The 26,886-nt window shown below is 34.8% G+C and overlaps 1 protein-coding gene across 1 annotated transcript in view; it reads left to right on the top strand.

Annotated features, from left to right (window-relative positions):
* Positions 1-26,886, top strand: part of RYR3 (ryanodine receptor 3) — a 194,282-nt gene that overhangs the window by 35,318 nt on the left and 132,078 nt on the right. The window contains exons 12-24 of the mRNA XM_010574283.1: positions 3,044-3,165; positions 6,418-6,586; positions 7,624-7,759; positions 9,449-9,544; positions 10,244-10,362; positions 12,813-12,946; positions 13,586-13,827; positions 18,890-19,082; positions 22,232-22,448; positions 22,659-22,763; positions 24,298-24,401; positions 24,856-24,939; positions 26,667-26,826. Of these exons, the coding sequence (XP_010572585.1) occupies positions 3,044-3,165; positions 6,418-6,586; positions 7,624-7,759; positions 9,449-9,544; positions 10,244-10,362; positions 12,813-12,946; positions 13,586-13,827; positions 18,890-19,082; positions 22,232-22,448; positions 22,659-22,763; positions 24,298-24,401; positions 24,856-24,939; positions 26,667-26,826 (1,881 nt within the window). The remainder of the gene's footprint in view (positions 1-3,043; positions 3,166-6,417; positions 6,587-7,623; positions 7,760-9,448; positions 9,545-10,243; positions 10,363-12,812; positions 12,947-13,585; positions 13,828-18,889; positions 19,083-22,231; positions 22,449-22,658; positions 22,764-24,297; positions 24,402-24,855; positions 24,940-26,666; positions 26,827-26,886) is intronic.

Raw genomic sequence — 26,886 nt, 5'->3', positions numbered from 1 at the left:
TTATTTATGCAGCACACATTGTCATAAACGGGCAGTGTGTACCCAACCCCTTCACTACTTCTCAGCAGCCTGGCTGATGAGAGAAATTCTTCTTTGTATGCCAGTCATTCAGTATTTTCTTGGTAAGAGATTTAATCACGTGATGATGGCCTCTTCCTTTCCCAAGCCAGTATTAGCTATGGGATTCTGTTTCCTCAGAGGGTCCAATTTTATTTCCTGAAAAGACAACATATAGATTCTTCCTCTGTATTCAGTGAATAATTTTGCAATAGCTTCCTGTGAAGTTTAGTATTTTTTTCCCCCCAGTTTTCTGCTCAGCAGCAAGGTACTAATAGAACCTCCATAATTGCTATCACTTTTATTCTTTGAAACTGTTTCATTCACGTTCGAAGACTCAAAATCTTTTGTTGCCTCTTACCTGGCGAATTCTTTCCTGTTAAGTGCCTTCAAACAGAAGAAAATCCAGACCTTCTTGCTTCCTGTAACTGATATTCTTGTGGAGGCAAGAAGCAGTTTTTCATCCTTTGCAAAATACAGTACTGGACTATAATTTTGTAAGGTAGTTTACATGTATACATCCCTTCTAAATTTCATATCAGATTTATTTTTCCACAGTAAAAGTGAAGTCATAGCTTTGTATGCATACTCGACCATCATTTTGTCAGGAGATTTTCACTTTCAGTCACTGTAATCCTTCTCAAGCTGACCTGCAGTTTTTGTAACATGCCTCAGTAGCCCTAGGAGGATTGAGAAATACCTTACTTGTACGAGACGCAAAGGGTGGTTTTTTTCACATAAGCTAGCTATTATGCACTGCCAGCTGCTGCAAATCTATAGAGGGGGGGAAAACAACTATGGGATTAGTTTTGTTATAAAATACTCAAAATGCCAAGAAAAAATTTCTATTGTTTTGCTTTCATGTAGTTTCATGTATCTAGTTATCATGCTGTGTTTGCAAAACACGAATATGTAAGAAATTCTAGCATCATTGATGAGGCTTCTGTTGCACGTTTTCTGCTGGAATTTTGATCTGTTGTATCTCTCTCTGAGATCTTGGTAACCAAGGGTTCAAGACTTTGCCAGGTAGTGATGATGTTTACATTGATATTCTGTTCCACATTCCCCCACTGTCCAGTGTGAGTGATGGATGCTTGTTTTCTCAGTTTGAGAGTTTGCTTCTGTGCAAGCTATGAACTCCTGCAGAGCTCCAGAATGCTAGAGCTCAGAGAACAGAGAAATATATGCTACGTGTTTTGAATTCACATCCTGGAGACCATTGCTCAGGGTGTTGGTCAATATCAATGCCCTGCTGTACTGCAACAAGCAAGGCAGTGCAAAATGCCCCTTTATACTCAGGGAAGTGGTTTATCTGAGGAATTGGAGTAGGAGGTGCTGGATGCTTCTGGCCGTGATCTACTTACTGGAGATCTAAATAGAACTTTCCTTCAGTTGTGGTGTTTCTGGATGATTTAGTTGAGGTTTTGGCGTGGGGTTTGGGGTTTTTTGGGGGTCAAAGAAATAGGGAAAATTAGGTCCTTTTAAAAGACTTCTCTCTTCCCTGATCTACTGTATATTTAGGGAGAAGAGTGCATATCTACTACACAATGGTGAAGGCGCAATTACTTTGTAAAGCATGGAAGCTTTGGTATCCTATCTATCAAATATTTTCATTCCTGTACCATTACTGTAGCTGCGAAATGTGGAGCTACATGCAATGACCTGAGGAAACGTAATCTGATTGTCAAATGTTTTCTTACTAGTTTTGTGATGGGAAGAATGGTTCCTTAGTTATTGTTCAGTTAAGAGACCCCAGGACCCTTCTTTATGGAAACAGCGATATGTCAGCTAACAAAGTTACCCACAGTGTGACTCTATATAAAGAATTACTTGAAGAAAGAGAAAAGATGACAAATAGTAAACTAGTCGCATTTAAGATAATATTATCAATATACTTGTTCAAAAATGTCTTCTCCATCACATTTCCATGGATTCTGGGGTCCAGATGAACTCGTAGCGTGATTGTTTGCCTCTTTTAAAAGCACTTCCTCAGCATGTTGGAAGGAACAGAGCACATGTGTACTTTGGATCCTGCCAAGTATAGAAAAAACATCACTTTCCAATGCTTTGGTATACCTATATGACAGTATGTAAAAAAAGCTGTTGGTAAATAACCTTCCCATTTGTGGCAGTAACCACTTCTGTAACATTATTAGTTTCTTTGTAAGCTATTTAGTGCCTTCAGAATTACTCAGCTAACTGGGAAGTTGGGCAGCAAATTTTTACTACCTTACAGCTAAAAATAAATACATTTTTGAGTGGAGAATTCAGTAGGTTACATATTGGGCAAAGAAGCAGGATAACTCATGTTTCATTCTTACAGAAGTGCTGTAGGATTTCAGTGCCTCAAAATGATCAAGACTGGTTTTTGTGATACCTAAAAATTATGATGGCTTTTTGTGAAATTGGGTGTTTATTTAAAGGGAAAAATTAAAAACCCACCAAAGGATCTCTGTTGTTGTTTGAAGTTCATATGATATTCACATCTGGTTCTGATAAGAATCCAACATAATGGGTAGAGAATAGTTAAATGAATCAGAATTTACTCATAAATGTTGTTGCTACTTTAGCTGCATTGTAATTTTTATGATGTTTGTCACTCCAGCTTGATTTGCTTGTCAGTAGTCTTTTCATGTGTGAATCCTTTAGTAAATGATGCTTAAGATAGTGAAGATCCTCTCTCCCTGACAGCCAGAACATAGAAAGAATGACATATTTTGTTTCAGTTGGAAAATATTTGGTAAGCATGTATGTTTAATGAATTGCAGGAGAATAAAGGTGCATTAAAATGTTTTCTCTGAATAACTTTTATGTGATTGGCAAATTTGTAATTAATTAATAAACAGGTGTTCAGATAAAGTCTTTAACAAGTAGTAGCTCAGTATATATGCAATTACTGGTTTTAGTGCAGTATTGAAATTACAAAATATTTAAAAGCACAATGGTATTTTAAGTAATTATTGTGATAATTACTGACTTTCAATAGGTTATATTACACCAAGAAGGCCATATGGATGATGGTCTAACCTTACAAAGATGTCAGCATGAGGAATCCCAGTCTGCTCGAATCATTCGCAATACTACAAGCTTATTCAGCCAGTTTATAAGGTACTTGTTACCATCTTATATACCATCATTTTTTGTTTGTTTGTTTTTTAAAGTATTCTGAAATGATAAGAATTTCTCTAACAATCCTTATTTCCTGCTTTCAAGTATTTTTATTTAGAAGCTATTAGCAATAGATTTTTACTGACTTAAATTTGTAATTTTGATGAGTAATGCCATTAAATAGATAAAAGAGCTTATTTAAGATTACATGAAATCTAGTACCTTGAAGCCAGAAGTAAACTGGATCATAATCCAGGTTGTAGAAAACATGCTAAATGATCTTAGCGTAACTCCATTAGTAAGTATTCTACAGTAGCTAGAACTTCACAATATTCATAAAAGGGTTCTTATTTTTCTGTTTTTCTTGGTAGACCCAATATTATACCTAACTCTATTCAAATTTGTCAAACTAATTGAAAGGGATATTGATGCCTAGTACTGTTTAGATCAAAACCACGATGGGAAACCATAGCAGCCCCAAGTCCATGCAAATAAACAATAGAAGGAAGTACAAAATAGATCTCTACATGTCTGGGAGGAGAATACCAATTTATTGCCTTAAAAATCTGGGCTGAAACATTTTACCTGTACCTTTTTAATTACCCATTCTGTTGATCCTCCTACTTCTCTGTCACCCCTCTGATCATATCTGGAAGATGTAAAGATCAGAGGAGAGGTAGTTCTCTCTGGTGATCTGTATGAAGTATAACAGATTATATGTAGTAACAACAATTACGGCAGAAGGATAACTGTCAGCTGAGAAGGTGGAAGGAACAACTTCTTAACCTCTCTCTCAGCTAAATTATTATGTGAGCATTCCTAAACTTCCTGTTTAAACCAACTCATTTATTTGCACTGGAATGGATTTATGGGTATTCAAAGTCAGTAACAGCATCTCAGAGAGAGACAGTGACTATATCTGATTTTAAGGAATAATTCAAGTTGTGATTCTAAGACTTTAGAATAGAATCAATAGAATTACCTTCTGAATCGTATTTATTTTCCAGATCTTTGCTGTACTAGAGGGCAATGCAGTTAGTAATAATACCTCAGTAAGAATTATCTGAGATTGGGCTATTCCCCTAACTGTATAATAGAACTAAAAAACTAATGTGGAAATAGTGATGGCTATTTCCACAGATCAAAACACCAAAGCCCTTGGATACCTGGGCATTATGAAACATGCAATATACGAGTACCCTAAGCATGGAGTCAGTACTACAAAGGATATTAGAAAGTCAGGGAATTTAAACAATTTAATATGATACCAGACTTGCTCTGTCATAATCCTGGTTTATTGAGAAGGATATATAAAGAGCTGTACTTGTTAAGTAGTTGCCTAATATCATTGCCACACGTGTGGCAGCATAATAGCTTTCTTTTCATGGAAAAATACAACCTTGGCCAATAACAAAACAAATGTGTTGGACATGAATATAATTTAAAGCAGTTTGTCTAAATTTGTATGTTGCTGACTGAAGAGCCTTTGCATCCTTAGGAGATGTTGAATCTTAATGAACCATTGAAAAAATGAGCATGAAAAGTTACTCTATTTATCACATTTCATCCCTAGTTTGGTGTTCTGGATTCAAGCCTCTATTTAAACAATATTATTTATGAAATAGATTTTTCCGAATCAAAATTTGACTTGCTTTTACCATATTAATGCACTTGCTTCAGCTTGAATTTTTCCAGTCCTCTTGAAGTATATGTTGTGCTTAAAAAGGTTTGTTCTACTGCTCTGTATCATCTGGCTTGCTAATTTGTGCAAAACTGTTCAGAATGTTTTCTGTCATTTGGTTTAGCTTAATTTTGACAGACCTTAGTTACCAATAAGTTTGAGACTTTACATGGAAACAGTTGTAAACTGATTGTTCTGATGAGGGATTTAGTATTCGGACAGTGAAGGGAGTTATCATGAAAACTGTCTTACATGAGTGGTTGTGTTTGACTTTTTGAATAATACCTTTAGCTATGTTAGTTTGAAAATATGGGGCATTTTGAAGCATAATTTTATTATGTTATTTCTTTTGTTACTTTTGCTCCCCTTCCCTCAATTTTTAGAGTAAATTGTTCATGACATTTATCTTGCATTACTAAACTTACGTGATAATAGCTCTTCAACAAGCAGCAATACAAAGATCTTCAATTCAGTGAAAGTTCCTTGTTTCCTTTCCTATAGCTCTTCCATACAATATGTTTTTGTCTGAAGATTTTTGGGGTAAAATACAATTCTGTGTCAATGCATATTCATTTATAATTGCTGAGATCAGCATATAAGAATACACAATGAAATCAGTAAGAATGTATGTAGTACTGAAGACAGTATTTTTTCATAATGCTTGGCAGAAGTTTTAATTATTATGATCAAGTGGTCATCCTTGTATTACTGCCTAATAGATGAAAAAAAAAAAAGAAAAAATAGTTTATAATTAAGAATTTGCTTCCACAGAACCCACCATATGAGACTGCATTTAAAACATTACTTCTTCAGTATCACAAGGGACTATGCTACGCCTTTGTATTTCTTGTGCTGAGGATATAAAAACAGAGCCACCTCTGCCAGCAATCAGCTCCTCCAAGCTTATACTATTTATAATAATGAGTCAGACTCTGAAAAATTGGGTTGTCACCCAAGATTGAGGAAATGCTTGAAGAGGAAAGAGACAATATTTTACTGACAACTGAGATTCTTTGAAATGCTTTATGTTTTTTAAATCCCACCCTTCTTATTTTCTACATAGAGTTGATACAGAAGACCTAATTAATGGTTAGGATTACTTGTTATTTTTGTATTCTTCCTCTAGAAGACTGGGGGTGTACAGCCTCAATAACTGCTACTATTTTAGTCCATCTGCACATTATGCCTATATCATCAATAGGTTTTAAAGTATCTAAACAAAATCAGTTACTGTAAGAAAGGACTTCAGTACATCTTTCATCTGTTTCATCTTTTTGCTGACTTATATTGTTTCTTCTGCTCATTTTTTCAGTTTTTTCAATCATTCTCTCTCTTTACATCAGTGCAGAAAGGGAAATGTCATTCCACTTCAGGAAGCTCTGAGCACTGGACACCTAAACAATTGATGTTTGAATGATTTGCAATTCAGATTAGCTGTTGCTCATATACATATGTCATATGTATAGCAAGACTTGATTTAGATACCAACAGAAAATAGGCTGCTACATAATACTGTAAATTACAGTGGGAAGATGACTAATGCCACCAGTCTGTCTTCTTGTTTTCCATAGTGGAAACAACAGAACACTATCACCCTCTGCCCTGCCTATTGAGGAGATGGCTCAGACTCTGCAAGACCTGATTATTTACTTCCAGCTTCCCGAAGAAGACCTGGGACATGAAGATAAGCAAAGCAAGCTTCGGTCACTCAAAAACAGACAAAATCTATTCAAGGAAGAGGTAGAGAGAGAAGAATTGTTACATTGTTTTAATTTTAAGTGTATCATGTCACAAACATTGAGAAGAACCTAAACATTATCATCTAGATGCATACATATGATTTATAATGTAAAGTTCTGTAGCTGATAAATATACATAGTAGACTGTAATGCTGCATGTTAACTTGCTGTTACATATTTTTCACTTCCACACTTGTCACAGGCCACAAGCGTGCTCTCATAAAATTCGGTCTTAATACTTCTGAGCATCTTTAAACAGATGTCATTTTAAAAAGAGATGATTGTGACAAGAAATTTCTTTTTCACTCTGAAGTTATACATTCTGGATACCCCAAATAAAACTGGGATCAATGATAGATGTTATTTCTGATGTCTTTTCTGTTCACTAGGGTGTGAAACAGGAACATTTTATCTCTAGAAACTGGAATAATGCTAGTTTTAGAGAAGGATATATATATTACATTAATGTAGAATTGCTCGTCTCTGAAAATGGAATAATTACACTTCTGTGTAAATAGGAAATATATTTTACAATGTTTTTAGAAGTTTGGATTGTTTGCAGGTTTTCAATACTGTTTTAGTCTCCAATCAAACTGAAATTAAAAATCTATTCTAGTATTTGAATTTGTTTATTTTACAGATATTTTATTGGACAGTAAAATTCCCACCTTTTTTAATAAACAAAAAATCCTTTGTATATAAATTTAAAAGTGGTTATTTTTTTCCTATGTAAGGAAGATTTTATGTAAAAAAGAGTTGTTCACAAAAACTATTAAAGCCTTTATTGTCAGCTTTGTTTATTCCTTACTTTTTATAATACTTAGCTGACCAAGGAACAGTATAGAATCATTCTCTAAAATGGATGATTCTGATCTAGAAAAATACATATTGAAATCTTGTAAGCACAATAGTTTGGGGGTTTTTTATCTAAGATGGTGCAACTTTTAAATGCGTACAGGAAAAAAAAATCTTTTAAAAGGACAACAACAAATGCTTTTTCATGTACAGTTCGCTTTCCTCTCTGTCATATGTGTTTAGGGAATGCTGGCACTAGTTTTGAATTGTATTGATCGCTTAAATGACTACAACAGCGCAGCTCATTTTGCAGGAATTGCAAGAGAAGAACATGGTACAGCATGGAAAGAAATTTTGAATCTCCTTTACAAATTGTTAGGTAAGTTCTTCAGTAATCTACTAATGTAAAAACCTAGGATATGTATTATTTATATTCTTCTTGCTGCTTCACCACCAAAGAATACTTTGTGTGTTATTCATTCTGTCATATAAATTATAGAATTTCTTCCATATACTTACTGATATTTATTACAGAGAACAGAGTTTATAGAGCAATGATATAGCAGAAAAATAAAGCTCAGCTAGGAAAAAAGATTGGTGCAGCATGCCAAATGTGTTTTTTGGGTTTTGGGTTTTTTTATTATTATTTAAATGTCAATGTACCTGTGGCATGCAAATAGGTGTGAATTATTTTAAAAATTAGAAAAAGGAAAACAGTCTTTATATATGATGCTGAAGAGAAACCTGAAAGTAATAGTCGGAACTTGTAGGTCTACTGAATCCATGTTTGTCACTTGAGGCTTAGATGTAAATGTTAATAAAAATAATTACATAAAACAGAAATTAAGAGGTTTTGGGGTTTTTTTTTCAATTTCAGTGCCATGCCTTCTAGAGCAAACTAGAGCTCTAGATGCTCTAGAGCAAAGGGCCAAAATTATAGATTAGGAGAAGTATGTATATGTGTATTTCTTTAAATCACTAATTTGATACCTGAGTTTTGTAATTCCTCATATGGGAGAATCTTGTCTTCTGATGGAGTTTAAATACATTCTAATTTCATTACAAAGTTAGTCCCAAACCATAGTAAAATATGCAAGTCGAGAGTTAGGACAAGAATAAAAGAAACCAGGGGGAGTGCTTTGAAGCATGGGGTTATTCACATAGCACAGACATGCAGGTGCTTCTGGTGAAATCTCATTGCTTTAGAAAGTAATGAGATACCATTGCCTGCATTTTAGTACAGTCTTAGGAGCTCAAAAGAAAGTTTGATGGAAAAAAAACCTCTTTAGTGCTATGTAGGCCTTTTCAGATTTTGTCTTGATTTTCTTCTGCAGGTACATCTTGAACACACTTGTTCTGATTTAATAAATATTAAGTTAATGCTTCGTAATAAATATTAATTAATGCTTCATAATAGAAATCTTTCACAATTGTATACAAAAGACTTTTTTGGGGTTTTGTATGATCAGTAATAACTTCTGGAAGAAAAAAACAGTATTGCTTGAAATACTTGAATGCTGCTGAACTTTCAAAGTGCAGTTGAATAACATAGTGTTCTGTGCTGCTGAAGACGAAAAGCTAACCATTCAATAACATGTTTTAATCAAAAAGTAGAGCTAAAGAGCAGTACACCCAGCCTGCACTTGATCTTAAAACTTCTGCATTGACCTTCCCACTCATTGGTAGGAATAAATAGAAGTGTTTCAGCCTCTTGATCATGACAGTGCTTGACATTTGCATCAAACAAGGGTGGCGGATAATTTCTATTTAAATTTAGCAATAAAATAAAACATAAATAAAACATCTTTTTGCTGAAATTCTTGTTTATCCAGTAGGTCCCTGTCAACTTAAAAAACCTACATGGTCTTCAGAAGTTATGTCAGTTTCTGATATTCAGTTTAATGAAAATCTTAATTCTTTATTACTGTAACATATGTATATTTAGGATTTGTCTGTTTATTATTTTGTGAAGTTGTTATAAAAATTGTTTAAAATATATATGATTAACATTGGTGATTTAAAAATATATATAATTATTATAAAATTATACCTTGTGGGGTTTTTCCAGCTGCTCTCATTCGTGGCAACAGAAACAATTGTACTCAGTTTTCCAGTAACCTGGATTGGCTAATAAGTAAATTGGACAGATTAGAATCTTCCTCAGGTGAGACTCACTTTTATCAATGTAAATTAACTATAAGTACACCATACACAACTGTCTTTACATTATAAATAGAGCAGTTTTCAGTGAAAACAATGTGTGTTAGAAAACAAACACACTGCATTTTTTTTTTAATTGAGCAAAGTATTCCATTTACACCGACATTTTTGTGGCATTTTTTTGGTTCTGTGCATTGGGTATGTTCAGTACCACATCCAATCAGTGTTGAATGTGACTTTGGTGAATTAATGGATTGGGTCAGACAGTATCAAGACTACTGTCCCATCACTATCAAATAACACCAGAGTTATTTGTGGGCACAAGTACAAATACCAGAGAGAGAGAAAGAAGGGGTTTTTTTCACTATGGGGTGTTCAACAAAATATCAAAATACTATACAATGCTCCCTACTAAAACCTTTATCTCTCTCATTGAAAAGAAGGAGCTAAACTTGCATTTTTCTCAAGTGGCTTTGAAATTGTTGGTTTTTTCAAAAGAAAATGGAAAGTAACAGCTTCATAATGCATTTATGTCTAATGTGGTTCACTTAGTCATATCAATACTCTTTAAAAGTATTTTCATTCTCTTTTTAGGCTAGAGAAAAGATAGCATCTCTTAAGATACTCTGTTATTTACTGAGCTTTTAGATTGTATTCAGTTGCGCAGGTTAATGACAGTGTTAATTCTGTGGTCTTCATACAGGTATTTTGGAAGTATTGCACTGCATCTTGATTGAAAGCCCAGAAGCTTTAAATATTATAGCTGAGGAGCACATCAAATCCATTATTTCATTATTGGATAAACATGGTCGCAATTACAAGGTATGTTTGGAAAAACTAAGGTTGTATTGATAGTCTTACAATGATTTGTGGAAAAAAACCCAGAGGAATGTCTACATGGAAGTATGTGATTCTAGTACCTTTAAAGGAATAAAATAACCTTGAAGTACATCTGCAAAATTGCTTTGTTGAGATTTAAAAAATGTGTAATATATAATTGCTTTTCAGTTTCAAATACAGCAAATTTGTATGACAAGCAAATAGTTAAGAAATATGGATAACCGGTTAGAACTTCAAATTTGCTGAGAAAATGAAGCGTTCTAGTAGCTGTAAACACGTGGACAGAGTAGCTTGCTTTGTGATGCAGGGCTCTGCAGAAGCAGTGAACTACCATTGTTGCATCTGCAGAAAGACAGAACTAAATCCTGCAAAGTCATTCCTAACTTGAGTAATAATAATAGTAGCAGAAAAGAACAAAATAAAATGAGAAATTGGAAGAATAATCTAAATATCTGAAAACACAGGTGTTCAGAAGAAAGAAAAAAATCCTGAGTTATATGAGAAGAAATGATGGTGGAAATTAATTTAGACATCAATGTGCAATTTATTATGACAGAAGAAGGTGAACGCAGTTTCTGGTTGCAATCAGGATGACATCTCAACACAGAGTGGGATATATAGTTTTATGTGTGTTTTTCTGACGTGAGTTTCCTTCCTCAATTAAAAAGTTATTTGAAGTACTGTTAACCTGGAGGAAGAACAAAGACAGTTTTAGTGAGCTGAAATTACTGATGTACAGGAAAAGTTAATATGGAGTACCTAAGCAACTACAGAAAAGGTAAAAGCAAGAGAAGTATTTTTAAGCATGGTTAAGGAGTATGAATGGATATAAGTACGCATAAGAAAAAAGTTGAAATTACAGCAGTAAGTTTAGCTTACTATTTTTAGCTGTTAGCAAGATTACTGTGCTGTGCCAGTCACCTGCAAAGAGAACCTTTCAGCTGGAGCATCTTAACGTAGACCTCATAGTAAGAACTTAAAGCAGAAAAGGAAAATGTTGTATACAGGAAAAGAATTAGACTGGGTAACGTAGTTGTGCATTTCCATTTGTAATGTCTTTAAAAATGAGTAAGTAATGAAATAATGTGAAGTAATGAATTTATTTATTCCTCTGGAAACAGTATATCTTGTTCTCCTGCTAGATTAGAAATTCTGTTGTGATTTAGGAAATAAGAAACAGTAATATTGTTAACCAAAATTGTCTGGGAAATTATTGATTTGAAGGATTTTTTTAAATGAAAAGCCTTGTGTCAGAAATATGGTCAGTGAGTGCATAGAGATTATTTAAATAGTTCATATGTAAATTCTGAGTTACTGATAATCATTAATCTTATTAAGACACTTTACAGCTGAGTACTCGTCAGAGTTCCTGCAGTTATTTAAGTTACTACCTCTACCCTTCTGTTAGAGGTTTCTGCCCAATAACAGCGATGGTAGAAAGGAAAATGCACAGGCTGGGACATAGCAAAGTTCACGATATATTAGCTTAAACTGGCGTTGAGGGTGGTTTTGTGCTAACCTACTGGGCAGAGAACAGGAGTGGCTAAAATAAATGTTCTGTTCTGCTGCTCCTTGTGTTGTACACCAGTTTCCAAAATGGTAATCAACAGTACGAAGATGGTTCTTTGTCTTGGAGATGCTCTCTTTGGGCTCATAGCTCAATGATTGCTTGTCAGAGCTCAAGTGCATCTTTAAGCTTCTCTGTTTTGTGCAAAAGTGTGCAGCTCTGTCCCCCAGCATTAAACAACACTATGTTGCTGTGTTCTCTCTTCCAAAACCTTTTGCTCCAGTAATCTGTGGGAGAATTATGTCAATCTCTTCCACTTTTCAGACTATGACCAAAAAAAAGGAAGCTGAAATTTAGAATAAGATCTTTCTGAAACTGTTTTGCTTTATAGTGAATTATTTTAAATGTTTTTCATTAAAAAATAATTGGATCTCTTCACATATTGAGAACATGCTTTCGGAACTGAATCATAAGCAGTCTGAGAATTGCAGTTGAGAATTGTCCACTAATTTTGCTCAGAAAGTTTCTTGGGCTGCAGTAAATTTCTTAAAGAATTTAATTTTACATTTCAAAGTTTTAATGAGATTTAATTTAAAAAAATTATAAAGAGTTGACATACCGCTGTTCTAGCTTTACTTTTTTCTAATTGAAGTGAGAATAAGGAATCTCAAAGGATGGTTTTTTGAGGCATTTTTGAAACCCTGTGTTCTGAATTTGTGTTCCATGAATGTTTGATATCCTCTATCAGTAGTACAGACTATACTTGGTCCATATATGTGAAAAGTATTTAGAAAACAATAATGATATTATGTATTATATTCCTTCCTTTAGGTCTATTCTGAATGTAAATTAAGCTAACAACTGAATAATCATATATGCAGCTGCCTTTACCTGACTTTCTTCTGATTTTTTTTTTTTTTTTTAGGTTCTCGATGTGCTTTGCTCTCTCTGTGTCTGTAATGGAGTTGCAGTTCGTGCCAATCAAAATTTGATCTGTGACAATCTACTGCCTAGAAGAGACTTACTCTTGCAAACACGTTTGATTAATGATGTGACAAGGTATAGTGACATGTTTTATTGTTATATTAGAAAAAAATGGAACTTGGATATCTTCAATAATTAATTGAAGAAAATACTGTAACCTAAGAGATGTTCCACAGCTTTCAATATTGACACACACACTTTAGGAAGTATTTATGTATTAACTTCTGAAAAACCCATTTTTACTAGCAATACGGCAATTGTAATGGAAACTGCTCAAATAGAAATTGCTAATTAATAGTAAGATCTGTTCTGAAATGGAAGGATGAAAGTTGCTTGTTTCTCATTCAAAACAGAGCATGACTTTACCTAATAATTATTACAGAGTATGTAAACATACTGTGAACTACTTGTGTGTTTTAAGACGGATTTGATTTCCTGGCAACTTCACTCCTGTGTTTTTTGATTTTGGGAAATTATCTTGTTACTCCTCTTTTGACTATAAGTTTTTCAAAGAATGGATCCTATACTTTAGAAGACGATTCTACAGCAGTCTTATAAGGTCATAAAATGGGTCACTATTTTAAATATTATAAGCAAAATGTGGACATCTACACTCTTACCATATTTGCAAAGTGAATTTGATTGTTATACAGGAATATAACTCATATGTCACGTTCTATGTTTACACTAACTGGCTTACATTTTCTTTCTTAGCATAAGACCAAACATATTTTTGGGTGTTGCTGAGGGCTCTGCACAATACAAGAAGTGGTACTTTGAGTTAATAATTGATCAGGTTGATCCATTCTTGACGGCAGAACCCACCCATTTACGAGTTGGATGGGCCTCTACTTCAGGTTATGCCCCCTATCCTGGAGGTGGAGAAGGATGGGGAGGCAATGGTGTTGGTGATGACCTGTACTCATATGGTTTTGATGGCCTTCATCTGTGGTCTGGTAAGTACTTTGTTTACTTCCACTTACTCTTACATTTAGGAGTTACCTACCTTTACTTTCAGTACCTGTTGTCCCGATCCAATGTCGGGGAAGGTTTCGATATGATCTCAGGAGCGAGATTAAGACACAAACAAGGTCAAATGCCGTATAGTCAAAATAGCTTTTATTATCAAAAGTATCAAAAGTGGAAAATGGTGGCGATAGGGTAGAATGGAAGAAAAGGTAGAAATCAAGCAAGCAGTCGGGATAGGATTGCTAGGATAGTCACCACCACGGATCCAGCAGCGTCCCGTTGGTCCTCAGGCAAGCAGTCGGTGGTGGGAGTTGCAAGGATGGTCACCACCACGGATCCAGCGGCATCCCGTTGGTCCTCAATCTTCAGTTCTTTGGTGGTGAAGAAAAGCGCCCACAGCTTGTCTCTATGGGTTTTTATAGGGCATATTTCAATGATGTCATGCGCTGCAGGTTTCGTTTATCACACGATCTTCCCATGAGCAACACCAGATCAGCTCCAGCCCGTTTTCTCCCCTGGATGTCTCAATGGCCTGGTAATCATCCTTATGGACAGAGGAGTGTCCTGCTTAAACAGGCCATCTTAGAGACAAAGGGCTCGAGATAAGCAGTTCACAGTTCCTTAAGATGATGGTCCAGTCCCTCACACCTAACAATCTTTGAGGCAAATGGTTCAGGATAACAATTCAGTCTCTTACACCTGTGTGTATATAGCATGCTATTTTATAGTGAGGTACATTCAGAATTCCTGGATACCATGAAGTTACTTAGAATTTCAGATCAGGCTTCTTGTTTGAGATTTTAGTCAATATTGAATTATACCAATTATGCTTTTTAGCAGATAGCTTCTATTTTCATGATTTTGATCAAAAAATGGCATTTTCCAGATCTAGATCAATACTGACTTAAGTCTATCTGTTCAAAACCAAATGGATGTATTGATCTCAGACAAGTTAATTGTATATGCATCTACATTTGCATTATTCTTTCACTTTGTATCTACAGTTGAAGTAAAATTACATTATCATCCTCACACCTATTGATAGATTTGGTAAATTTAATTTAAATTTTGAGAAGTAGTTTCATAAAAGATAATTGTGGCAATTAGAAATAAGAATTGCTACGTTACTACCAACTTCATTTGGGTTTAGAACATAAATTTCTGTGGTGTAATATCAAACTGAAAACCTGTAGTTGCTATGCTGTTTGAGTAAATATTTTTCATGTTATTATCTAAAATAGGCTTAACAGAAAAAAATGGAGCTTTTCTAGGAATGCTTCTTAATGTGTGTAGTAATCTAGGAGACTCTTAATTAGTACTGCAGTGAAGTGGTTACACTTGCAATTTATAAAGAAGGGAGTTAATGGATGCCAACAAATGTATATTTTGTGGTCACTTGAAGATCAGTGAGGGTAAACTTGTGGTCTTATTTGCCATTCTTTGTTCAAGCAAGGTGAAGATGTTAGTGGGCAGAGTTAAGGAAAAAGTGGAAGTCGTCACCCATGCAGTCAAGAGTAGATTTGAGTAAGAGCTCTAGAAGAGTAAAAGGAATTTACAGGAGGGCTCATTTGTAGTGTTGCAGTTCAAATAATTTTTGTAATAATGAGTGTGTTATAAAGAGTAACCACTGAGGAAAAAGGAGAAAACAAGAATCTGATTAGGATGCTTTGGAGAGGGATTAGTGAGAGCCCTCTGGAGCACATAGTTAGCTGGAAAGTGGCTTTGGAGCTACAAGCAAGGCTGTTGGCTTTTGTGTGGTTATCCCTCCCCCAGTACTATATCCAGGGAGAGGGAACTAGAATATACTTTTTGTAAAGAGACAGGTTTGTCACAGCAGAATACCTTTTGACTGTGTCAGTGTATGTTCCTATAGAAACAACTAGCAGAGTGCTATTGGCTAATTGTAAGAATCAAATGGCAACAAAGGAAATTCTGATGGTTGGGTTTGCTTTCTTAAAGTTCCTAAATACTTTCTAAATAAGGAACATTTCAGAGAAGAAATAATGCATAAGGCTATAAAATAAGAAAATATTCAGGTAATTAGTTGTATACCCTCAATTACATCATCTGGTATCTTTGTAACACCATTCTTAATTGAACTATCAATAAGTAATGAAAGGAGATAGAAAAGCAGTAGGAAGCGAAACAGTTGCTAAAATTTCTAGAAGATTTTACATATGCATTCTACTTACACAAATATTTAAAACAGAGCTCTGGCAATTAGGTTTTGTACCTAAAATGTGTAACAATCTATCTTAATTGGTAAAGGACTTCATTCACATAGAAGATTTTGTTAAGAATATAGATGAAACTGGAGGATCACCTTTTATTAACACTGTATTAATACAGTCTAAAATTGTATTTTCTTTGGCTTATACCTTTGTTAATCATGAATTGTTTGAGAGCAAATTTTATTGGCTGGGTCTCTGCCTCAAGATAAAATTGAGATGAAAACTGAGTTCATTTTCCAGAATGAGATGTGGACATTTTTTTCCAGTCAGTCAGTTTGGGCCACCTCTTCTCTGAAATGTTGAAACATTGAGTTGGGAATGTAACATTTTGTTGTAAAGGAAATTTTGTAACAATTTGTTTCACCAGGAATTTAGCTTTCTATGTTTCTTGTAGAAGTCTTTTAAAATTTGTTCAGAAGACTTAAAAAAACCTTCAGTATCAGCACACTCAATAGATTTGTCTTAATTTAATAGTTTTGTTTCTTGCGTGTGTAGCCATCCATGAGCATTCAGAAGTTTTTTGGGGGAAAAAAGACATTATTTCAGTCCTTGTGTGTACAGTCTTTAATTATGAAGTAGCATGTTCTTTTTCCTTCCAGATGTCTCTTGTATACACAGTAAATGATGGTTATTTTTTAGCTTGTTCAATTCGTAGCTTGTGCTTTATTTACGATACACTATTTAAGGCATGTATTAAAAATCATTAATTTCCCAATATTTCTTTGTGCCTTGAAATGCCATATACAGCTAAGTACTCTTTAATTGTTCAGAAAAGAATAGTGTGGGGCCATGCAGTGAAAAGGTGTGTGGTAAATACAGCATACATAAGTACGCTGAATTTGATTTTATGGCCTTAGTTCTAACACTTCCTTATTTGGGTGTTGACTTTTCAATTCTATTAGCATTGTTCCAGCATAGGATTTTGTATCTAAAATATCTGTGTGTGCGTGTGCACGCACATAATTCAATACTTTTTTTCAGCACTACTGAACAATTCTCAAATGACAGAAATAATGATTTTTGGGAGTAGGCTGGGAGACATCTGTAATATACTCCATTAGAAATGGCTGAATAAATCATTAATACAAAATTAAACACTAACTGAACCTCAGAAATATAGTGCTGGAAAGTCTCTTAAATCTCATCTCCTGCAGTAAGGGAAAACTCAGAGTACTTAAACTGTCCTGAACAGCTGACTTGACTTTTTCTTAAGAAGTTCCAAACACAGTAATTTGGAATAGTGCTTAACTGCTTAATTAGTCTTGCTCTACAGTTAAAATACAATGTTTTCAAGGAACTGTTTCAAAAGGAATTCTGAAGAGATATTCCTTGGCTAAAAATATACTCAGATACTCAAGTGCGATTGAAAACCTGCAGTCACCTGTGAATGTGTATAGTTAGATTACTTCAGATATATTATCTCGAGTTAATTGTTATTATAATTGCTGAGTCCTGTGCATGGCTGTAAGATTCCACCTTCCCAGGTAGGGAAAAGCTCCCTCTCTTTACTGTATGGCTGTAGTTGATAAAGAAAACCTGGCCTATTAAATTCTTGGTCTGTTTTTTGATAACTCAGTATACCATTCCACCTCTTGATACTGTAAACCTGGATATTGGTCATAAACACAGCTCCAGTAGAATTATAGAATCATAGAATGGTTTGGGTTGGAAAGGACCTTTAAAGAACATCTAGTCCAACCCCGCTGCCATGGGCAGGGACATCTTTCACTAGACCAGGATGCTCAAAATCCCATCCAACCTGGCCTTGAACACTTCCAATGACAGGACATCTGCAACTTCTCCATGGAACCTGTTCCTGTGCCTCACTACTGAATATTCACAGATATGTGAATCTGGTATTTCACAAATAACTAATGAAAAAAAAAAAAAATCAATGTTAGCTTTTTATAAAGAGGGCATGATTTACTGTGCCTCAGTACTCTTGCATCAGGCTACAGCGTTGTCCTGGTTTCAGCTGGGATAGAGTTAACTGTCTTCCTAGTAGCTGGTACAGTGCTATGTTTTGAGTTCAGTATGAAGAATGTTGATGACACTGATGTTTTCAGTTGTTGCTCAGTAGTGTTTAGTCTGAAGTCAAGGATTTTTCAGCTTCTCATGCCCAGGCAGTGAGAAAGCTGGAGGGACACAAGAAGCTGGGAGGGGACAGAGCCAGGGCAGCTGACCCAAAGTGGCCAACAGTGTATTCCATACCATGGGATGTCACATCTAGTATAGAAACTGGGGGGAAGGGGGGGGCAGGGAGAAATCGCTGCTCAGGGACTAACTGGGTGTCGATCAGCGGGTGGTGAGCAATTGCACTGTGCATCACTTGTATATTCCAATCCTTTTATCATTTCTGCTGTCATTTTATTAGTGGTATCATTATCATTATTAGTTGTTTCTTTTCTGTTATATTAAACCATTCTTATCTCAACCCACGAGTTTTACTTCTTTTCCTGATTTTCTCCCCCATCCCACTGGGTGGAGGAGAAGTGAGCGAGCAGCTGTGTGGTGCTTAGTTGCTGGCTGGGGTTAAACCACGACAAGTGTGAACTTGAGTGATTTCAGCTGAGCACTTTCTGTCTTGCAAACAGTGTCAGAGGTCTCAAGTGATTTTCACAGTTTATGCACCTTCCTGCCACATATCAATTTGAGGAAAGTTGACTCACTGTCTCTAAAAGTAGAACCATTCAAGGGCAAGATCATGTCTTCATGACTATGAACAAAAAACTTGATGGTGTTTTTGAGGAAATAATTTCATTGTTAAACCTGTGAGAGTCTGCTTAAAGCTTCTGATTACTGAATACTTTCATCCTAGGTCGAGTTCCCAGAGCTGTGGCATCTGTCAATCAGCATTTATTAGCATCTGATGATGTGGTTAGCTGCTGCTTGGATTTAGGTGTACCCAGCATTTCATTCCGCATTAATGGACAACCTGTACAGGGAATGTTTGAGAACTTCAGTACAGAAGGGTTTTTTTTCCCTGTTGTAAGCTTATCAGCAGGTGTAAAGTAAGTACAACTTGATTTTAATTGTTGTTTTCTTTGCTGTCCTGTCACACAAAATATTGTCCAAATGCATGTATGATTTGTTTTGTTGTTTCAGTTCTGTCCAACCAGCAACTGGGAGGGAGGGAGGCAGGCAGGAAAGTACTGATTTGTTTAGTGATGATTTCAATTCAGGGTGAAATGTGAGCCTGTTAGCAATTTGACCAAGTCACAGTGTCTGAGAATTATTATTTTATGGGTATTTGGTGACCTAGGGGAAATGAATTTTGTCTGATGCCAATTATCAGTAAAAAAAAGCACATTAGAAACATAGCATCACATTTGGCACTAATTAAAATTCTCGCTGGCTTTCTCAGCAGGAAGTAAAAAACCTAAATCATCATGAAAACTGCTACTATGTTCACAATAGGAAACACAAAGAACTGATGAGATGCAGTTTTGGAATATCATTACTAATATTGCCCATTTCTTACCTGTTTTGTAGCTAAAATACTGAGATTTGAACTTACCATTTTCAGGCTTTTGTTGTTATCTCACCTTTAAGTCATTCAGAAAATCTTCTGCAAAAGTCAGCCTACTTCAGTGGCCAAAATACTTGTGTTAACATTACAAAGCTGACACAACAACAAAAGACTAGCTCTTGCACTGTTGTTATAACCTGACCAATTTCTGTTCAGTTCATCTTAGAGCATCTTTATTGCTGGTATTGACAGGCAACAACTTTAGGAAGGAAAGATGTAATTAAGGAGAATTCTTCAGTAAGAAAGGTTGGGATTTTTCTGTCTTTTGTAGGTTGAGCATGAGTTCTGCATAAAATGGATAAGTTATAAAAATTTTTCACTATGAAAAAATACTAATGGTCTAGATGCCAAGCTTAGAAGAAACAATCAGGAGTGGAGTAAGAGATTGTGGTGAAGGAGTGAAAAGATGCAAAGGGCTGGCTTTTATCTAAAGGAGGATTTCTCTTTTACGTGGTAATTTTTGAGAAATGAAGGTTTGGTATGGCCAGAATAGACAGTATATAGCTTTCATAAGTGTAAGAAAGCTCAGCTTATAAATGGTTCATACATTTAACAATTAAGAAAAAAGAAATCTTTGTTTCTCTGAGGTGAAGTAAATCAGATAACTAGTTCTCTGTGGGCTTTTCCTTCTGTGATCAATACATAAATACTTTGAACATCTCATGCTTAAGAGAGCCTCCCAGGTGAGAATACTAACAGAGACCAAACAGCATAAAGGAGGCCTGGAAAGGAGTAACAAATCAATTTTCATTTATTCCCAGGGAGTGACCCTGCTATGTAGCTGCATTAGTACAAGAGCTTTTGAGAACATTCATTACTTTTTCCTGTAAGAAAATTAAATTCGTGTAATTATTTTTCTTGATTCTTATTTGATGTTGTTTGTGTATTTTGTGAGAGCATTTTCTCTTGTAGTTAATCATAGCTGATGACAGTAGCGGGTTATATGTCATCTTCTGTGTCTGTTCATATCAGAGAAATGTTATTGCATGGGAATCCCGAGTTCATGAGTAGAGGAGAGTGTTCTGCACTGGACACAAACCCTTTATGTTTCTATTTCTGTTGTGGCTTATCTGCTTTTTTTCTGCTTTCTGTGGCTTTCTCAGTCTCTGATTCTGAGAGTAATCGAAAGGTCTGAACATTTATTTTAAAATGAGACAGAAAGCCACAGCTTCTTGGAGTGTTTAGGTTTTTAAAAGAGAGTGTGCAGCTTTAGGAGGATATAGTGGGTGTGGAAGTTTAGATACTGCAGTGAAGAGCAGGGAGAAAACAGGCATCAGAAGGAATGAGAACATCATAAAGATCAATGAGATTGAATGGTTTGCTACAACTTGGAAAAGTTGACCAAGTTGGCAGGAAGCAAGGAAGTATTTACTGGGGAGTGGTCAGCAAGGGAAGAATTGCATGAGAGTTATTTCATTTCAATTTTCTTTTACTTTTGTCTGTTTAGGAAGTTAGTCTTCTAGGTCTTCAAATAATATTGATCTCCTTTTTATTTTTAAAGTATTTTATCTGTGTGGGGGCTTGCCATAAAGAGAGGTCTAAGCTCAAAGTTGTCATCTCAAATATTTAGCTGCCTTGGGAACATCCAAATATTTCAAACAATGTATTCTTAAAATGAAATTAGAAGGTTCAAGCTTAGTAGAAGTAATCAATAATAATGTATTTCTTGTGGACATTGAGCTGTTTCAGATATTTGTGACTTGTGCTTATGTACATCCTGTTTGAGAAAACTTGTGTTTCTTAATTTTTCTCCTCTTTTATTATTAATGTCTCTCACTATCAATGAAGTATGTTGATCTGATAGTTCTAGTATTTCTAGAAGTGTAAGTAAAAAGTGGTAGAGGCTTTTGGTCACCCCATCAATACAAATATATGGGCTATTTCCTAGAGACAACAATTGTTTTTAATTTTCTGTGTAGGCCTCTAGAGTTTGCCTACATGAGGACCATGAAATATGAAGTTGAATAGTTTCTTTGTTGTTTTTCCTTGTATACTCTTAAATCTGTATGAAACATATATATCTGAGGAGAAGCAGAAAACTTTAGGGGTTTAATGGAAATCTTAGTTATGCTTCTGAAACTCATTCCCAGTTGTAGTACTGGGTATAATTTTGTTTGCTTGATTTATGTATTATGATCATAGTGGGGGTTTTTTACCATACCCTCTGTTTTTTTTCCTCATGTGTCAACTTCCTGCATGAGTGCACTGAGAAGTTGCTTTAAAACTTTTAAGTACTATATAAATAGTCCCTATGGGATCTTTTAGAGTAACAATCCAATTTAAATTAGATTTGTGTTTCCACATAATTTAAATGCATTTAAAATTTCACAGTTTACAACAATTTGATTCTAAGTAAGAAACTTTTTTTTTTTTAAGTATGCTGCTGCATTGAATAATTATTTTTGCTTTGGCCAAAACAAATTTTCAAAAAATAGTGGGTAGGTGATGATGTTATTGATAGTGTCTGCTACTATGAATGCTTGGTAACTTTTTGGTGTTTATCAAAGCATGAAATACATCTGCATTTTTGTAAATGCTTTTCAAATAAATGTTTAAGTTTCTAAATTTTTTTATATAATGTTAGTATATGCTGACTATTTAGGAGTATAATTTCTTTATTGAAAATTGCAGAGTTCGTTTCTTACTGGGTGGACGTCACGGAGAGTTTAAATTTCTGCCTCCTGCTGGCTATGCTCCCTGTTACGAAGCGTTGCTTCCAAAAGAGAAGATGAAACTGGAACCAGTGAAGGAATATAAGAGAGATTCTGATGGAGTGAGGGATTTGCTGGGTACAACACAATTCCTCTCCCAAGCCTCCTTTATCCCTTGTCCGATAGACACTAGTCAGGTATGCTAAGTATGCAATAATGGGATTGTAAAATATGGCTTAACAACATTTAAATTTGCAATATAAAAACTAAGCTAGCTTGCCGGCTTTCTTAGCAATTAATCATTTGTGTGTTGTGGTGTATTTAACTGAACTAGATGATCTTGGATCTACAAGGTGTGGTAACTGGAACCTTTTCTTATTTGTGGAATTATTATGCTCTTTTCTTAGATTGCCCTTCCTTTTCATCTTGAAAAGATCAGGGACAAACTAGCTGAAAATATCCATGAACTGTGGGGAATGAATAAAATAGAACTGGGCTGGACATATGGCAAGGTATGTTTTGAATGACCTGTCTGGGTACAGTCACTTATATTAGGCTAAGTCTTCTACCAGAACACCTGGACTTGGAAGTTGAACAGAGTATTTAATGGTGGTTTATACATTACTAACAATAGATGACATGTAAGCTGGCAGGAGACAGTGATATTACCTACTGATTACAAGGCAAATCTGGAATATAAATAAGGTACATATTTTAGGATTCTAAGTAATTAACCATTTGAAAATATCTTAACTGAGAAACATACTAGCTATACCAAGATGGAATTCTACTGAAAATCATACCGATAGTGAGTAACTCCTCACCTAACTTTTGTTACTGTAGTGTTGCGGATCAAAGAGATAACAAGCAAAAAGTCCATTGTGGAAATTTGCTTCTGTTGGTAATGGGGACAGGGTTTTGGTGACTTTTGTAATCGTTTAAATTCCTCAAAGCTCAGGTTTTTTATTTAATTAGTTACATTTAAAACATATCGTTATAATGATCCCTTATAATGTGGTATAACCTAACAGCTTGAAGAGAGTAAGGCCATCTGGTAGGTATTATTTAAATGCATGTGACAAGGCATTCCCTGCCCAGTGGATGTCACCAAATGAAAAACAGTTAAAAGGGTAGGACAAGAATATTATATTCAGAATATTGTATTAAATTCAACAATTATATTAAAATTGGTACCTTCCCCTAGTAATATAAAATTCTGAAGACTGTATTCTGCCTTTAATTTAGATTATTTCATCTTACTTCTTTTCAAATTCACATTTACTGGGGTAGTCTTCCATGTGCCCATCACAACTGTATCCTGCCTCAGAAGAATCTTTTTCCTTCTCTTACCTTCTGCTGTTTTTACTTATGGACTTGATTTACCTTTTTCTTCAATAACTCTATCATACTATCTGCTAAAATGTCATTGCTATTGAAATTCTGAGCTTTGATAACCTTTTTAATGTATGTGAGCTTTGGCAATTGAAAAATTTTTTTCTATGTGAAATGTCATAACTCTTAGTTGCCATCAGGATAGAAGCACTTGGCATTGAGTGAAAGAGCTTGTTTAATTAAGAGTCAGGTAAGTATTCAAAGACTTGCGTCGATATCAGAAAAAGAATGTTCTGCTTCATTATTCCAGTAGACTTTGGAAAACATTACCAAATGATTCTTTAAGGTTTTTGAATCGGAATATGTACAATAGATCAGATTGTGCTCTATTGAGCATATATTGCTGAGGCGTTCAGCAGAAATGTACATTGAGTTTACAGGCTCGCTTTCTAGTGTTTCATGTGTTTATGCAGAACACATGAAATAGCTATATTTCTTCTGATTTTGTTGGTTATGGAGGAGTACTTACTGTGTGCATTATAAATGAATTATGGGAAAGTTCATTTATATAAAGATGAGTAACTGTCATTGAGCAAAGATAATTGGTATTGTTTACAACGTCTTCATTATTGCAAAGAATTAACTGATTTTTTGCTCTGACTCTGGCTTGAATCTGGTATCAGGAAAGTACTCTGTTCTGTTGCTTTGTTGCAGATACGGGATGATAATAAAAGGCATCATCCTTGTCTTGTGGAATTCTCAAAACTACCTGAGACAGAGAAGAATTACAATCTACAAATGTCAACTGAAACCCTCAAGTGAGCTTTACATTTAAAAGAAAATAAAGTGGTGTTTTAAAATTTTTATTCAAGCACTTCATTCTGTTGTAAGATATAAATACATTAGAATATCTCATTCAAAGTGTGTTCTGCTAACTTTGCTAGAAGTTCCAGGAATACATTCAGAGCGATTTAGAAAAATCTTGTCTCTACAGAGATGCAAAGGAAAAAACAACACCAAATCCTGTTGGTTTTAATAAAGTGGCATAATTTTCAAGCCACAGATTTGTACCTTTTTAGACTTTGAAGGTTTTATTTATTATTTTTGATAAGTTAAAATATTTGGGGTTTAAAATGTCATTATTTTGAATTACTTCCCTGGTTTTTAAATGTCATTAGTTCGGTGTATTTATACTAAAACCGAAAGAAATTTATAAAATGGGTGAGCGATATAATGTTGTGTTTCACTACTGCCATTTTTATATGTTGGCAGAACCCTTTTGGCCCTTGGATGTCACATTGTTCATGCTCATCCAGCAGCTGAGGAAGATCTTAAAAAAGTCAAACTTCCTAAAAAGTAAGTACCTTATGATAACTGTTATATATTATTTGTAACTACAAGGTATTAATTAAACAAAAATATTGCAAGGTAACTTAAAAAATACTTGATGTGAACCCCATACTCACTACAGCCTTACAGAGCACATGGTTGGTCACCTTTCCTGTGAGGAGGGTTGACTGAATACTGCTGCATTGCATCACCTTGTGGAGTGATTCACAGACACCCAGATAGTCACATACTTAAACCAAATGCAATTATATCTGTGTTACATGATCCTAGAATACATACTACAAAGTTAAAAGCAACATTTCAGTGCTTTTCTATTGGTAGCAAAGAACAGTATATGCGTATGATGGTAAATTGATCTGCTTGAAAGAGGATATACCGTTTTCCCATAACTCCTGTTTTAATTTGCACCTCTCTTTCCCTCCTCTCCAAGAAAAGGTTTGTTAAACATACACACATTTCCAGAGACATTATTAATGCATTTCTTTAAAGAAGAAAAAAAACCCAGAAAATTACTCTTCTTATAAAGTTGCACGTATGTAGATTATTGCATAAAATACAATGGGTTTTTTGCTATAGTTTTTATTTGGTAGCTAAACTATTGCAGTCGGAACTAAAATAGTTGAATGATCTTTATTATGTAGACATCTTTAAGTCATCAGTAGTAATCACGCCAAAAGTGGCAAAGATTAATCAAAGATTAACCTGTATTTTAGCCTGTAGGGATTCTGTAGTCCTCCTGGGACAGATTAAAGCCCTGTCCTGCAACAAAACTTGAAGACAGAAACAGTCATTTGGATATTTGCCATTTCACATCAGTTTATCAACCCACTAGATGTCTTTTTTCCTGAAACAGCTTTATCCATGAGAAGCAATGTTAGGTTTCTAAAGAGGGCAATAAAATAAATAGTTTTATGACATGGGAGATGGTATCTTGATCCAGTTGATGGCATTAATTAAAAAAAGGAAAAGAAGAACCTTTCCCAAGGGTCATACTGCAGGCAGTCTATCATAATACTGTTTTGATACTATTGTCTTCAATAACAGAACAAATAAATCTTAGTTTCTAACTCTTGTTAAAATATCTAGTGCTTACATGAATCATCCTAACAAATGGGAATGATCTGATTTGAGCAAGAGGGAGTCTGCATATATCTGAACCAGCAGATTAGTCTTTGTATTATGTGGAAGGGTTGGAGAGGGTAGTGTCTACTATTAAAAAACTAGTAAACTTATTATTCAATGAAAAGGTGGGAAGAACAATAGTTAAAATATGTTTTCTTCTGTTGGAAAAATGGTAACACAATCTTTGTAGACTAGTTTATAAAAGATACCATACTTAATAATGCGTAAAAAATAATTTCGTAAGAAGTCATCATGCAGATCTTTAAAACAGAAATTACTTGAAAGGTTTAAATGAATAATATAAAAAATATAAAGAGTACTCAATAACAATTTGGTTTTTTTGTAACAATCATTTAGGGATGCACATACAGATCTGGGTCACATTTAATTAGATAGGGCGCAAGTATGTGGAAAATTCGACTCTTTGCTAGAATACAATTTATATGCTAGTCAATGACCAAATGCAATGCAGGATTTTTGCGAAGAAATAGGAGAGTGGGAGGTTGAAAAGTGGAGAGACAAAGTGAACCCCACCCTATGAATGCCACATGGAAAACTTTAAATACCATCAGTGGGGTATCTTGACTCTGTTTTCCTTTGTTGACTTACAGTTACATGATGTCAAATGGATATAAACCTGCCCCCCTTGATCTTTCTGAAGTGAAATTGTTACCTTCTCAAGAATTTCTAGTTGACAAACTAGCAGAAAATGCACATAATGTCTGGGCAAAAGACAGAATAAAGCAAGGATGGACCTATGGCATTCAGCAGGTAAGGACTTCTTTAGATGCATTTGGAATAAGTAAAGAACATGAGATTTTGTTTTCTAGA

The sequence above is a fragment of the Haliaeetus leucocephalus genome, unplaced genomic scaffold, assembly GCF_000737465.1.
Source record: "Haliaeetus leucocephalus isolate CR32 unplaced genomic scaffold, Haliaeetus_leucocephalus-4.0 Scaffold417, whole genome shotgun sequence".
Lineage (NCBI taxonomy): Eukaryota > Metazoa > Chordata > Aves > Accipitriformes > Accipitridae > Haliaeetus > Haliaeetus leucocephalus.
Note: the sequence above shows the minus strand (reverse complement) of the source record. Positions and strands in the feature narration are given on the sequence as shown.